Source organism: Heteronotia binoei, chromosome 5, assembly GCF_032191835.1.
Source record: "Heteronotia binoei isolate CCM8104 ecotype False Entrance Well chromosome 5, APGP_CSIRO_Hbin_v1, whole genome shotgun sequence".
Classification (NCBI taxonomy): Eukaryota; Metazoa; Chordata; class Lepidosauria; order Squamata; family Gekkonidae; genus Heteronotia; species Heteronotia binoei.
The window spans coordinates 9,843,758-9,858,226 of NC_083227.1; the positions used below are offsets into that span (position 1 = coordinate 9,843,758).

The 14,469-nt window shown below is 48.2% G+C and overlaps 1 protein-coding gene across 1 annotated transcript in view; it reads left to right on the top strand.

The window, feature by feature from the left end:
* The window catches only part of LOC132571667 (uncharacterized), a 139,269-nt gene that overhangs the window by 52,280 nt on the left and 72,520 nt on the right, over positions 1–14,469 (top strand). The window contains exons 4-6 of the mRNA XM_060238460.1: positions 6,799–7,077; positions 13,518–13,802; positions 14,268–14,351. Coding sequence (XP_060094443.1) covers positions 6,799–7,077; positions 13,518–13,802; positions 14,268–14,351 — 648 coding nt within the window. The remainder of the gene's footprint in view (positions 1–6,798; positions 7,078–13,517; positions 13,803–14,267; positions 14,352–14,469) is intronic.

Sequence of the window (14,469 nt, forward strand, 5' to 3'; positions counted from 1 at the left end):
GGTGGCATCAACTGCCACACATCCCTTAGGACAGGGGTGGCCAACGGTAGCTCTCCAGATGTTTTTTGCCTACAACTCTCATCAGCCATGCTGGCTGCGGCGGATGGGAGTTACATAAGAACATAAGAGAAGCCATGTTGGATCAGGCCAACGGCCCATCAAGTCCAACACTCTGTGTCACACAGTGGCAAAAATTTTTATATACACACATACACTGTGGCTAATAGCCACTGATGGACCTGTGCTCCATATTTTTATCTAAACCCCTCTTGAAGGTGGCTATACTTGTGGCCGCCACCATCTCCTGTGGCAGTGAATTCCACATGTTAATCACCCTTTGGGTGAAGAAGTACTTCCTTTTATCCGTTTTAACCTGTCTGCTCAGCAATTTCATCGAATGCCCACGAGTTCTTGTATTGTGAGAAAGGGAGAAAAGTACTTCTTTCTCTACTTTCTCCATCCCATGCATTATCTTGTAAACCTCTATCATGTCACCCCGCAGTCGACGTTTCTCCAAGCTAAAGAGTCCCAAGCGTTTCAACCTTTCTTCATAGGGAAAGTGCTCCAGCCCTTTAATCATTCTAGTTGCCCTTCTCTGGACTTTCTCCAATGCTATAATATCCTTTTTGAGGTGCGGCGACCAGAACTGCACACAGTACTCCAAATGAGACCGCACCATCGATTTATACAGGGGCATTATGATACTGGCTGATTTGTTTTCAATTCCCTTCCTAATAATTCCCAGCATGGCGTTGGCCTTTTTTATTGCAAACGCACACTGTCTTGACATTTTCAGTGAGTTATCTACCACGACCCCAAGATCTCTCTCTTGGTCAGTCTCTGCCAGTTCACACCCCATCAACTTGTATTTGTAGCTGGGATTCTTGGCCCCAATGTGCATTACTTTGCACTTGGCCACATTGAACCGCATCTGCCACGTTGACGCCCACTCACCCAGCCTCAACAGATCCCTTTGGAGTTCCTCACAATCCTCTCTGGTTCTCACCACCCTGAACAATTTAGTGTCATCCGCAAACTTGGCCACTTCACTGCTCACTCCCAACTCTAAATCATTTAAGAACAAGTTAAAGAGCATGGGACCCAGTACCGAGCCCTGCGGCACCCCACTGCTTACCGTCCTCCACTGCGAAGACTGCCCATTTATACTCACTCTCTGCTTCCTATTACTAAGCCAGTTTTTGATCCACAAGAGGACCTGTCCTTTTACTCCATGACTCTCAAGTTTTCTAAGGAGCCTTTGATGAGGAACTTTATCAAAAGCTTTCTGGAAGTCAAGGTAAACAACATCTATCGGGTCGCCTTTGTCCACATGTTTGTTCACCCCCTCAAAGAAATGTAACAGGTTAGTGAGGCAAGATCTTCCCTTGCAGAACCCATGCTGAGTCTTCCTCAATAACCCGTGTTCATCAATGTGCCTACTCATTCTGTCCTTGATAATGGTTTCTACAAACTTTCCCGGTATTGAAGTCAGACTGACTGGCCTGTAATTTCCCGGATCTCCTCTGGAACCCTTTTTAAAGATGGGGGTGACATTTGCTATCTTCCAGTCCTCAGGAACGGAGGCAGATTTCAATGAAAGATTACAGATTTTTGTTAGAAGATCCACAAGTTCAACTTTGAGTTCTTTCAGAACTCTCGGATGTATGCCATCTGGACCCGGTGACTTATTAGTTTTTAATTTGTCTATCAGTTGTAGGACAACTCCCTATTTATACAAACGGTGAAATCAATAACATTATGGTCACTGCTCCCAAGTGGCGCAATCACTTTTACATCTCTCACCAAGTCTTGGGCATTACTTAGGACCAAATCCAGGATCGCCGCACCCCTGGTAGGTTCTGAGACCATCTGCTCCACAGCACAGACATTGAGAGCATCAAGAAACTCAATCTCTTTCTCTCGATCAGAACACATATTGACCCAATCAATCTGCGGGTAGTTAAAATCACCTATTACGACACAGTTTTTACGTTTAGCCACTATCTTTAAGCCTTCCATCATGTTATAATTGTCCTCTCTCTTTTGATTTGGTGGGCGATAACAAACTCCCATAGTTAAATTTCCTTTTGGGCCCTCTATTTCAACCCAAAGCATTTCTAAAAGTGAATCTAATTCTCTGACCTCAGTCTTACTGGACCGTATATCCTCTCTGACATACAGAGCCACCCCACCTCCAACCCTTCCCTCCCTATCCTTCCGATATAACTTATATCCACAAGGCAAACCAAATGTTAGAGAATTAGGAATAGGCTGTGAGGCATTTGCGAAATACTTTGCAGATAAAATCTTGCTGCTCCGCCAAGACCTGCCTACCACATTAGATACAGTGAGTGAAATTGAGGCTCCGTGCCTGTCTTCAGGTTTAGTGCTGGACCACTTCGACCCACTCAGCCTGGAGGAAGTCGACAGAATCCTCTCTGCTGCTCGCCCGACAACATGTGATCTGGACCCTTGCCCCTCCTGGCTGATTAAATCTTGCCAAGGGGAGCTTAGATGCCCTTTACGGGACATCATAAATAGATCCCTTTTAGAGGGGCATTTTCCAACACCTCTGAAAGAGGCTTTGGTCCGCCCTCTCCTGAAAAAAGCTACAGCAGACCCGGCCGAATTGGCGAACTACCGGCCGGTGTCCAATTTACCGTTCTTAGGTAAAATTATTGAGAGGGCCGTGGCGTTGCAGCTACAGGGGTTTCTGGATGACGCTTCTGTCTTAGACCCATGTCAGTCTGGTTTCCGGCCGGGCCATGGGACGGAGACGGTGCTGGTCGCCTTAGTAGATGACCTCCAACGGCAACTGGATCGGGGCGGCGTTGCGGTACTGATGCTGTTAGATCTGTCGGCTGCATTTGATACAGTCGACCATCGGCTACTGACGCGCCGCCTCGCCGACATTGGGGTCGAGGGGTTGGCCTTGCAATGGCTTTCCTCCTTTCTCCTAGGTCGGGGACAGAGGGTGGCTATCGGGAGCGAGCGGTCCCGGAGGCGCACACTGGATTGTGGGGTGCCCCAGGGAGCAGTTCTCTCCCCGATGCTGTTTAACATCTATATGCGCCCCCTTGCCCAGATTGCCCGGCGGTTTGGGCTGGGTTGTCATCAATATGCAGATGACACCCAGCTCTATCTACTAATGGATGGCTGGCCCGACCCCGCTCCAGGGAATCTCGACCGGGCATTACAGGCTGTAGCGACATGGCTCAGGCTGAGTGGGCTGAAGTTGAACCCAGCGAAGACAGAGGTCCTATGCGTGGGTCGCGGCGCTCTGGGAAGGGAAATAGCTCTCCCGGCCTTCGATGGTGCGCCATTGAAAGCAGCGCGCCAGGTAAAGAGTCTGGGTGTTTTACTGGAGCCTTCATTATCGATGGAGGCCCAGATAGCAGCCACTGCCAAGTCAGCATTCTTCCATCTGAGGCGGGCAAGGCAGTTGGCCCCTTTCCTTGAGCGCCGGGACCTCGCAACAGTGATCCACGCAACGGTCACCTCAAGACTAGACTACTGTAACGCCCTCTACTTGGGGCTACCTCTGTGCCGGACCCGGAAATTGCAGCTAGTGCAGAACGCGGCGGCCAGGCTGTTGTTGGGACTCCCGAAACGGGAGCATATATGGCCGGGACTACGTGAACTGCACTGGCTGCCGATTATATACCGGGTCCAGTACAAAGTGTTGGTCGTTACCTTTAAAGCCTTATATGGCCGAGGACCTGCCTACCTGAGGGACCGTCTTTCCCCATATGAACCCCAGAGAGCACTGAGGTCAACGGGGAAAAACTTAATGACTATCCCTGGGCCGAAGGAAGTTAAATATCAGAGCACCAGAATACGGGCCTTTTCGATCGCGGCCCCTACCCTATGGAACCGACTCCCCGAGGAGGTGCGGGCCCTGCGGAGCCTTGAACAGTTCCGCAGGGCCTGCAAGACCATCCTTTTTAAATCAGCATATTCGGACTGCTAAGAAAAATGGTAATTAAAGATCCGCCAATGCGGTCCAAAGATCTATACCGCAGTATAATTGTATCTACTAGACTGGTTTTTAATTTAATGTTTTAATGTTTTATTGTTCTATAATGTAATTCTAATGTTTTATTTATTATGGTGTGTTTTTATGGATTGCTGTTAGCCGCCCTGAGCCTGCCAAGGTGGGGGAGGGCGGGATATAAATGAAATTAATAAATAAATAAATAAATAAATATCCAGGAATCACCGTGTCCCACTGATTCTCCTCATTCCACCAAGTTTCTGAAATTCCCACAATGTCTCTGTTTTCTCCCAACACTAAACATTCCAATTCACCAATTTTACTTCGAACACTTCTAGCATTTGCATACAAACATCTATAATTTCCCAGTTGTAGGCAAAAAAACATCTGGAGAGCTACCGTTGGCCACCCCTGCCTTAGGAAATTGATTTTGCGTCAACTGCAAGTCCGTGACATTTGCAGCACAGAAGTATCTACGAAAGAAATTATTCCTTTATTTATTAAAACATATCCCTTCTGTGCCTCATTCCTCAAAGCGGCTTACAAATCACACTTGAAAATGCTGGCACACCTCTCACCCCCTCTGGGAGTCACTTTCATCATGGGGGGGGGGGGGCGGGCGAGCAGGGTGTTGTAATGGAGGAGGCCCAGGCTGTGGTTGATGCCAGATGGGCAACCTTTAGCAGTAAGTCACCGGGTCCGGATGGCATACATCCGAGAGTTCTGAAAGAACTCAAAGTTGAACTTGTGGATCTTCTAACAAAAATCTGTAATCTTTCATTGAAATCTGCCTCCGTTCCTGAGGACTGGAAGGAAGCAAATGTCACCCCCATCTTTAAAAAGGGTTCCAGAGGAGATCCGGGAAATTACAGGCCAGTCAGTCTGACTTCAATACCGGGAAAGTTTGTAGAAACCATTATCAAGGACAGAATGAGTAGGCACATTGATGAACACGGGTTATTGAGGAAGACTCAGCATGGGTTCTGCAAGGGAAGATCTTGCCTCACTAACCTGTTACATTTCTTTGAGGGGGTGAACAAACATGTGGACAAAGGCGACCCGATAGATGTTGTTTACCTTGACTTCCAGAAAGCTTTTGATAAAGTTCCTCATCAAAGGCTCCTTAGAAAACTTGAGAGTCATGGAGTAAAAGGACAGGTCCTCTTGTGGATCAAAAACTGGCTTAGTAATAGGAAGCAGAGGGTGAGTATAAATGGGCAGTCTTCGCAGTGGAGGACGGTAAGCAGTGGGGTGCCGCAGGGCTCGGTACTGGGTCCCATGCTCTTTAACTTGTTCATAAATTATTTAGAGTTGGGAGTGAGCAGTGAAGTGGCCAAGTTTGCGGATGACACTAAATTGTTCAGGGTGGCGAGAACCAGAGAGGATTGTGAGGAACTCCAAAGGGATCTGTTGAGGCTGGGTGAGTGGGCGTCAACGTGGCAGATGCGGTTCATTGTGGCCAAGTGCAAAGTAATGCACATTGGGGCTAAGAATCCCAGCTACAAATACAAGTTGATGGGGTGTGAACTGGCAGAGACTGACCAAGAGAGAGATCTTGGGGTCGTGGTAGATAACTCACTGAAAATGTCAAGACATTGTGCGTCTGCAATAAAAAAGGCCAATGCCATGCTGGGAATTATTAGGAAGGGATTTGAAAACAAATCAGCCAGTATCATAATGCCCCTGTATAAATCGATGGTGCGGTCTCATTTGGAGTACTGTGTGCAGTTCTGGTCACCGCACCTCAAAAAGGACATTATAGCATTGGAGAAAGTTCAGAAAAGGGCAACTAGAATGATTAAAGGGCTGGAGCACTTTCCCTATGAAGAAAGGTTGAAACGCTTGGGACTCTTTAGCTTGGAGAAACGTCGACTGCGGGGTGACATGATAGAGGTTTACAAGATAATGCATGGGATGGAGAAAGTAGAGAAAAGTACTTTTCTCCCTTTCTCACAATACAAGAACTCGTGGGCATTCGATGAAATTGCTGAGCAGACAGGTTAAAACGGATAAAAGGAAGTACTTCTTCACCCAAAGGGTGATTAACATGTGGAATTCACTGCCACAGGAGGTGGTGGCGGCCACAAGTATAGCCACCTTCAAGAGGGGTTTAGATAAAAATATGGAGCACAGGTCCATCAGTGGCTATTAGCCACAGTGTATGTGTGTATATAAAATTTTTTGCTACTGTGTGGCTTCTCTTATGTTCTTATAAAGTGGGTTTAGCATTTGTAATGCTAAGTGACTGTTTGGACTGAGCAGGATTTTCGTGCAGCCGTGATCTCCCATGGGGGCCAAGAGGGCTTCCCTTTCGATATTGGGCAGGACAGGAATCCTCCTCCCCCCCACACACACAAATAGGGGCATTTCCAAGGGTCGTCCTGGAGTTTGCATCATGTTGACTTGTGGGAGAGAATTCATGCAGGGGTGGCCAAGGGTAACGCTTCAGATTTTTTTTTTTTTGCCTACAACTCCCATCAGCTGCAGCCATCAGCCGTGCTTGCAGGGGCTGATGGGAGTTGTAAGCAAGAATCTGGAGAGCGACCGTTGCCCCCCCGTAAGAGCTAATGACCCCCCTTATTTTTTCTTACGATAGTAGCAGCCCCCCCCAAGTGTCCCGAAATGGCAACTGTGTGTTCTCCTCGGGAGGAGGGTTCCTGGGACGGGGGGCGGCCCCTGGGAAAGCCGAGAGACCCCGCTCTGCAGCCTCCTCCCGCTCTTTATGTGGGGGGGGGGAGAGAGAGGGGCCCCCCCACAAAGCAGAGGGACCTCAAACCCCCCCCCCCCTTGTGTGTCTCTTGCAGGGCTCCACATTCTGCAGGTTATGTACGGCTGCGAGGTGGGGCCGGACGGGCAACTCATTGGGGGGCATCGCCAGGATGCCTACGACGGGGAGGACTTCATCGCCCTGGACAGGGAGACCCTCACCTGGACGGCCCCCGTCCCCCAGGCCCAGGAGACCAAGCGGAGGTGGGAGGGCGAGGGCCATGAAGCCCAGCACTGGAACGCCTACCTGGAGGAGACCTGCGTGGAGGGGCTGCGGAGGTACCTGAGCTATGGCAAGAAGAGCCTCCTGAGGACAGGTGAGAGCAGCCCCGGGGAGGGAGGGGAGGGGGGGGTCACTTCACAGACAAAAGAGCGTCCCTGGTTGAGCTCCCCGCCCCTGCTTCTGCACCCCCCCACTGCTGGCTGAGCCCTCCGAAGCCCCTCCCTGGCAGAAGGGGCACAGCCTCCCCCCCACAAGCCCACTGGCCCCACCCACCCCGAAAGGACGCCTTTCTTTGGGGGCAGCAGAGAGGACGAATATGCCCCTGCCTCCCCTTGCTGCTACTTTATCTGAATGCATCGTTTCCTTTCTCTTTGCCTGACTTTTCCTGCCCGGTGCCTGGCAGGCCAAGGGGGGGTGGGGAGAGCCCTGCAGGGAGGTGGGGGGGGGAGCAGGGGGCCTCCCCACAACAGCCATTTCCCCCTGCGGCGTCCTTGGGGATTGAAGCGAAGCGGAGCCTCCCCACATCCCGCTGCAACCTCCCTGCTCCTTTTGCCCAACTGGTCACTCGAGAAGATGAGCTGACTTCCGTCTCTTGCGAAGGTAACTCTGGCGGCTGTGATCCTACGAAAGATCATAGTTGGGACTCCTTTCAGAAATGAGCATAGGGTTAACAAGACGACCTCAGAGGAACAGGGGAAATCCACACTTCAGCCACAGTTCCTCATGTCAACAACTGATAGCCAGTATTTTTCCTGCACGTCCACCACATAAGCCATTTTGGTAGCATGCAGCACCGACAGATGGTTTCTGTGGTCTCAGGTCCCCTTTCTGGATCATGTTTATTAAATTTTCTCAAAGTTTAAAAAAACAATAGAGGATAAACAAATGGAAACTATGGAAAAACAAATTTCAATTTTTCTTCTGGAATTTCATCTCAAATAGTTCCCCATTCAGATGGAAATGATTGCTTTGAGGTGCTACCCCCTTTATGTAGAATTTTACCAGTTTTAGAAAATAGTCACTCCTGTTTTTGATATGGATCAGTTCTCTACTTTTTGTTAATTTTCTTATTCCTAAGCCTTCATGTATACTTTTATTCAAGAAACTTTAGTTATAGGAAATGAAACCCTTTTATATTGCCATTGCTTAGTTTCTTCACTCTCCTGAAAGTCCAAGGTAGGACTCCTTTTAATTAATGTTATCTACGTATCAATGCCATAAGATTTCCAATTTACTAATGAGTCACATTTAATATGTTGATATTTATCAAGATCTCTCACTGCAGATGCAATTAAAGAGGTGTTTTTCTTATCACTATCCCAAATACTCATAACCTGTTAAAAATCCAATTCTCATGATTGTACACGTTTATTTTTGGGTGCCCACAGAAATGTCTTCTATGGCACCTTTACATAATACCACTCAATGACTATTTCTGAAGAATTTTGACCTCAGGTCATCCTTTTGCTGTCCCAGTTCACCATCTTTGCTTTTACTTTGTACTACTGGCCAGTTTAGGTTTTTTACTGTCCCCTATAAACTCATTTAAGAGCCCCGTGGCACAGAGTGGTAAAGCTGCAGTACTGCAGTCCAAGCTCTCTGCTCATGACTTTAGTTCGATCCCGGCAGAAGCTGGGTTCAGGTAGCCAGCTCAAGGCTGACTCAGCCTTCCATCCTTCCGAGGTTGGTAAAATGAGTCCCCAGCTTGCTGGGGGGAAAGTGTAGAGGACTGGGGAATACAATGGCAAACCACCCCATAAAAAGTCTGCCGTGAAAACGTGAAAGCAACATCACCCCAGAGTCAGAAATGACTGGTGCTTGCACAGGGGACTACCTTTACCTTTACTATAAACTCATTTGCCATAATTCATAAGTTTAAGGTTATATAATTATTTTTATATCAGCATCATCTTTACTGCATTTGTCTGACCTAGAATTGATAAAGCAAAGTTGGGAGTCCAGTGGCACCTTTAAGCCCAACCGAGTTTTATTCCAAGTGTGAGCTTTTGTAACACGGCTGCCCGCCTGGATCTAGAATTGATAAGTCTTCCAAAGGGCAAATGTGTTTATTTCTGCAATTGTTGCTTTAAAATTATTGCCCAGTAAGTTTTCCTTGTTTTTTGCTTTTAAATTCCTAAGTATGTAACATTTTTGTAATTTTGATTTTCCTAATCCAGTTCTGAGAAGAAAACCTGTCTAAATCCATAATAAAAAGCATTGCTTTAGTCTTTATAGCCAGCAATTTTGCTGTATTCCTTTGTAAGAATTTCTAAATTGGCAGCCAAGTTTCCCAGATCTGTTAGAAAAATTACTGTGTTCTCAGCAAAGAGACTAATGTAAGAATCTTTCCCTCAAAAATTATTTTTGCCCATTGTTTAACGTTCCTTCCAAAACCAAATTTGTCTAAGCACTGCAGTAAATATTTATGTTCCACACTGTCAAAAACAAACCCAACCTTAAGAAACAACAAAGTGGATACCCAAAGGTTGGGTGAGAGAAAATCATAAGAAGTAAATTAAACAAAATACATGTATTTATTAAACTAAAGTTCATATTTAAAAACATAGGCACATTCTGCTGTTGAAGTAGCGCATATTTGAAGGAAGAAATCCTCAACCAGTATATCATGATATAATTCAACAGTTGTAGGTCAAGAGCCATGAAACAATAAGGACCAACAATTCAATATCTCTAGGCTGACAACTTTGAACCACATTTAAATGGGACCAAACACATTTCAGATTTCAAGGCCTTCCTCAGTGGTCAAACACACACCCTACGGCATAGAAACACATTAGTGTCAAGGCAGGTTGATTATAAGGCATTCCAAAAGCTCTGTGTGACGAAAGGATTAGGTTGTATGAAGAGTTTTCTTAAACTTTGAAGGACACACATCCAGGGAAATCAGATTCAATAACTCCTGACCATGGCTATCAAAATCCTCAGAGTGTGCAACCGACTGACAGTCTCTCTCGGCTTGACTTCGCGAACGAAGATTTAAGAAGGGTGCAGTAGTCCACGTCTGCTGCAGGCTCGCTGGTGGCTGACAAGACCAATGCGGGACAGGCAGATCCGGCCACAGTGGCTGCAGGGAAAAGTCTGATTTGGGGTTGGTGCTGTAGCAGTGCGATTCTTCCGAATCTCCTTTTGTCCTCAAGACCAGCTATGCGTGCGTCCTCAAAGGAAGAGACAGCCTGGTGGATGGTGTGCCTCCATGCTTTGCGATCTGAGGCTAGGTCAGACCACTGGTGATGGTTGATGCGACAGGTGCCAAGGGATTTCTTCAATGAGTCCTTGTACCTCTTCTTTGGTGCCCCTCTATTTCGATGGCCGGTGGAAAGTTTGCCATACAGAGCAATCTTGGGAAGGCGGTGGTTTTCCATCCTAGAAATATGCCCTGCCCAGCGCAGCTGCGTCTTCAACAGCAGTGCTTCGATGCTTGTAACCTCCGCCCTCTTGAGGACTTCAGTGTTGGTCACAAAGTCACTCCAGTGGATGTTGAGGATGGTGTGAAGGCAACGCTGATGAAAGCGCTCGAGGAGTCGCAGGTGATGACGGTATAAAACCCACAATTCGGAGCCGTAGATGAGGGTTGTCATCACAACCGCTTTGTAAACATTGATCTTTGTGCCTTTTTTCAGATGCTTGTTGCTTCACACTCTTTTGTGCAGTTGGCCAAATGCACGGTTTGCCTTTGCCAGCCTGTTGTCAATCTCCTTGTCAACGCCAAGGTCGCGAGCCTGATATGATGGGCCATATACTGCCTTCAGGGCTTCGTAGAACCCTCTTAAATCACCAGTGTCTGCACACAGCTGGGTTCTCTCTGCAAGCTTGGTCCACCACTTGTTCTGAATGTCTCGAAGCTTGCGCTGGAGGTTGCTACATGCAGCGCGAAAGATTGCTTTTTTACCGGGACAGGAGGGCTGAGCAAGATGTGCTTGGTAGGCAGATCTCTTTTTCGCTAGTAATTCTGATCTCTTGATTGTTCTCGTCAAACCAGTCCTTGTTCTTCCTTGTGGAGAACCCGAGGACTTCTTCAGAGATCGACAGGATGGTAGTTTTTAGGTGTTCCCAGAGTGCTTCTGGAGAAGGGTCTGTGGGGCAACTGGGGTCCTCAATTCTTGACTAGAGTTTTCCCTGGAAGGCAGCTTTAACTTTGGCTGACTGAAGGCTGCCAACCTGAAGCTTCCTCCAAGGGATACCTCCTTTCCTGGGTGTGGGTTTAAAGTGAAGACGGAGATTGCAGCGTACAAGACGATGATCCATATGACATTCTGCATTGGGCATTACTCGGGTGTGTAAGACATCTCGAAGGTCTCTCTGGCGCACCAGAATGTAGTCGATAAGGTGCCAGTGCTTGGACCGTGGGTGCATCCAGGTTGTCTTCAGGCTGTTCTTCTGCTGAAAGATAGTGTTGGTGATGGTGAGCTGGTGCTCCGTGCAGAATTCTAGCAGGAGGTGCCCGTTATCATTGCAGTTGCCAATGCCGTGTTTGCCGAGTACTCCTTTCCAGGCTTCCGAGTCTTTACCTACTCTGGCATTGAAGTCGCCAAGGATGATCACCTTGTCCTCTGTAGGGGTCTTCCGTACGAGGTTGCGTAGATCAGCATAGAACTTGTTCTTTTCTGCAGGATCTGCTTGAAAGGTTGGGGCATACACACTGAAGAGTGTTGCATGGTGCTTGTTTTGAAGTGGGAGGCGCATGGACATGATGCGATCTGAGTGACCTGATGGCAGCTTTTCGAGTTTGGAGGCAATGGAGTTCCTGACCATGAAGCCAACGCCAGAAAGGCGGCCCTCAGCCTTTGACTTACCCGACCGGTAGAGGGCATAGCCAGCACCGTGTTCTTGAAGACTACCTTCCTCAGGGAAACGGACCTCACTGACAGTAACACCCTATCAAAAGCCTTTCCACATGTAAAAAAGAAAAGGCAAGGTAGGAGTATTTGATGTCTTGATCGACCTATGCATTCCCCTTGTTAATTCTTGCCTTCACTATTGAAGCCACCTGCTAGAATAATTCCTCTTTCTGCAAATTTTAACAGATCCTCTGGCAATGGAGCATAAATGTTCCCTTAAAATAATTCTTTGTATTTAATGTTTGAGTGAAGTCAGGAGGGTCTGTGACCTGAATCCATGTTGTGCCATGTGGTTTTGGCAGAAGTACAGGGTCTGTGTCTTTTCCTCTGTACTCTGTGGACATGGATGTTGTGTGTATTCTGGCAACAAGTTTTGTGGGACTTTGTGTACAAATTGTGAAGATCCAGGAGGATTTGTGCCTGGGACAGGAGAGTTTGTGTTGTGACAGGGCCACAAATCACTAGGTCTGCTCCCCCCCCCCCCGAGAACTCAGTTGGTATGGAGTTAATTTGTGGTTCTGAAGTATATTTCAGAAGATTCCTTCAAAAAACCATGAGGATCCATGCAGCTTTGGATCTTTGTTTTTGCACTGTGTGGCATTTGCACCATGAAGCACGGGATCCATGATTTTCCAGGTGTAGACTGTGGGTGTGTGTATATTTTTTAAACTGGCAGTACTTTGTGGAGGTCTGCATGCAAAAAACAGGAGGATCCTTGCATTTGCCCCCCAGCAGCAGTGTGGAGTGATTTCTAGGATTAGCCGGAGGATACCGAGTTGATCTGTAATTTGAAGGTCAATTTGTTGTGTGTGTTTTGGGGCAGGGGTTCTCTACGTGTAAAAATTATTACTAATTGTATTTGATTAATTGCCCTATCCTGGCTCGTGCCAGGCTCAGGGCGATGTACAACAGTAAAAACACACACATATATAAAATCAGTTGTATTAAAATTTACAGAGCCTGATGGTGTCTTTAAAGTGCTCTTCATTATCACATCACATCAGGGGTGGGGGGATCCCCCCAAGAGGGGGTGGAGAGAAGAAAAATCTAGAGGGTCCTTCCTGCTACCCCTGAGAAGTTATGCAAAACTGTTTTTGATGTTTAAAATTGTGACAGTTGAGGATAAAGGTGTCTGGGGCTTTAGCCGACTGCCCCTTTTATTCAGACAGATAGCTCTAAAATATCAGTGTAAGGAGGGCTGAGAGTCTTAGAGCATGTGCAGAGGCCATTGTATCTTGTAGAAAGCAGGAAAATCTCTGGCCACATCTTTTTTTCTGGCTCCTTGAAGCTGACTGGGCTGGTTAGTAGCCCTGAGACGGCCTGGTGTGGTTCCTCTGTGAAGTTTTTGTGTGTGTTTCTTGCTTGATCCTCTAAAATGAATACTAAGGATCATTTAGGGGGAAAGGTCCTGAAATGTGGGTTATGGAAAGCTATTCACCCCAAATCTGTGAAGGGACTCACAAGGCCAGTTTCAGAGCCACAATCTAATTTCCAAGTATAGGCTGAAGAACCCACTTCTGTGGATTATGTCTTCTCTTGGAGATGCTGCAAGCTTGGTGCATCCAATCTGGGATGGATCTGGATGACCACATGAGGACCCTTCAAGGCCAGTCTCCAATCTCTCATCTTGGGAGATGCAGGGTGTTAACACAGGATGACGTTGCCCTTTCCACAGAGGCCCCAGTGTGGAGGGTGACACGCAAGAAGGGCCACGATGGCCAGGAGACCCTCTTCTGCCAGCTCTACGGCTTCTACCCCAAGGGGATCGAGGTCGCCTGGATGAAGGACGGGGAGGACCGGAGGCCGGAGACCCTGACGGGGGGTGTCGTCCCCAACTCGGATGGGACCTACCACACCTGGCTCAGCATCAAGGTGGATCCCAAGGAGAGGGACCGCTACCGGTGCCGGGTGGGGCACGACAGCCTGCCGGAGCCCCTGGACTTGGCCTGGGAGGAGCCAGGTGAGAGACTGTTGGGGGGGGGGGGGAGGAGGCTGGTCCCCTTGGGGTGGGGGCTGGCAAAGTCTGGAAGGCATACATTTGAGGAAAGGGGGGGGGGCTCCATAAAAAGTCGCCTTCCAGCAAGGTCACAGTTTAAAACAGCATCTCCTAGTAGGTCCCTAGACTTTCATTGGGGGTGCTGACCAGCTCCTTGCATCCCAGTGTTAAAGGGTCTGGGGGGTGGGGGGGAGAATGTCCAGGGTGGTCCTGGGGGCCCCTCTCTGGCAGGGAGAGTGGGAGCAGCAAGAACTCTGCGGAGCTTGCAGGGGGAAAGTCCTCTGTGGAATTCTGGCCCCCTCCAGCAACCTGAGGCGCTTCGGCTGGGAAATCTCCCCCCCACCCCACCCTCCCACTCCAAGGCTTTGGAGAGCTGCTGCCAGCCACGCTGAATAAGAATGACATTTTGACCCTCCCTTTCACCCTCAGCTTCCAACTTGGGACTCATTCTGGTCATCGCTGTTCTTCTGGTTGCTCTCATCTTGGCGGTGGCTGGGGTCATCTTCTACAGGAGTAAGTAAACAGGGAGAGCCTGGGCTGAGCTCTGTGTTTGTGTCTGTGAGGTTCTTGTGGCAGATCCCGCCTGAGGGTCACGGGGCTGCCACAGGGCCCCTAGCAGGGGCAGATGTTG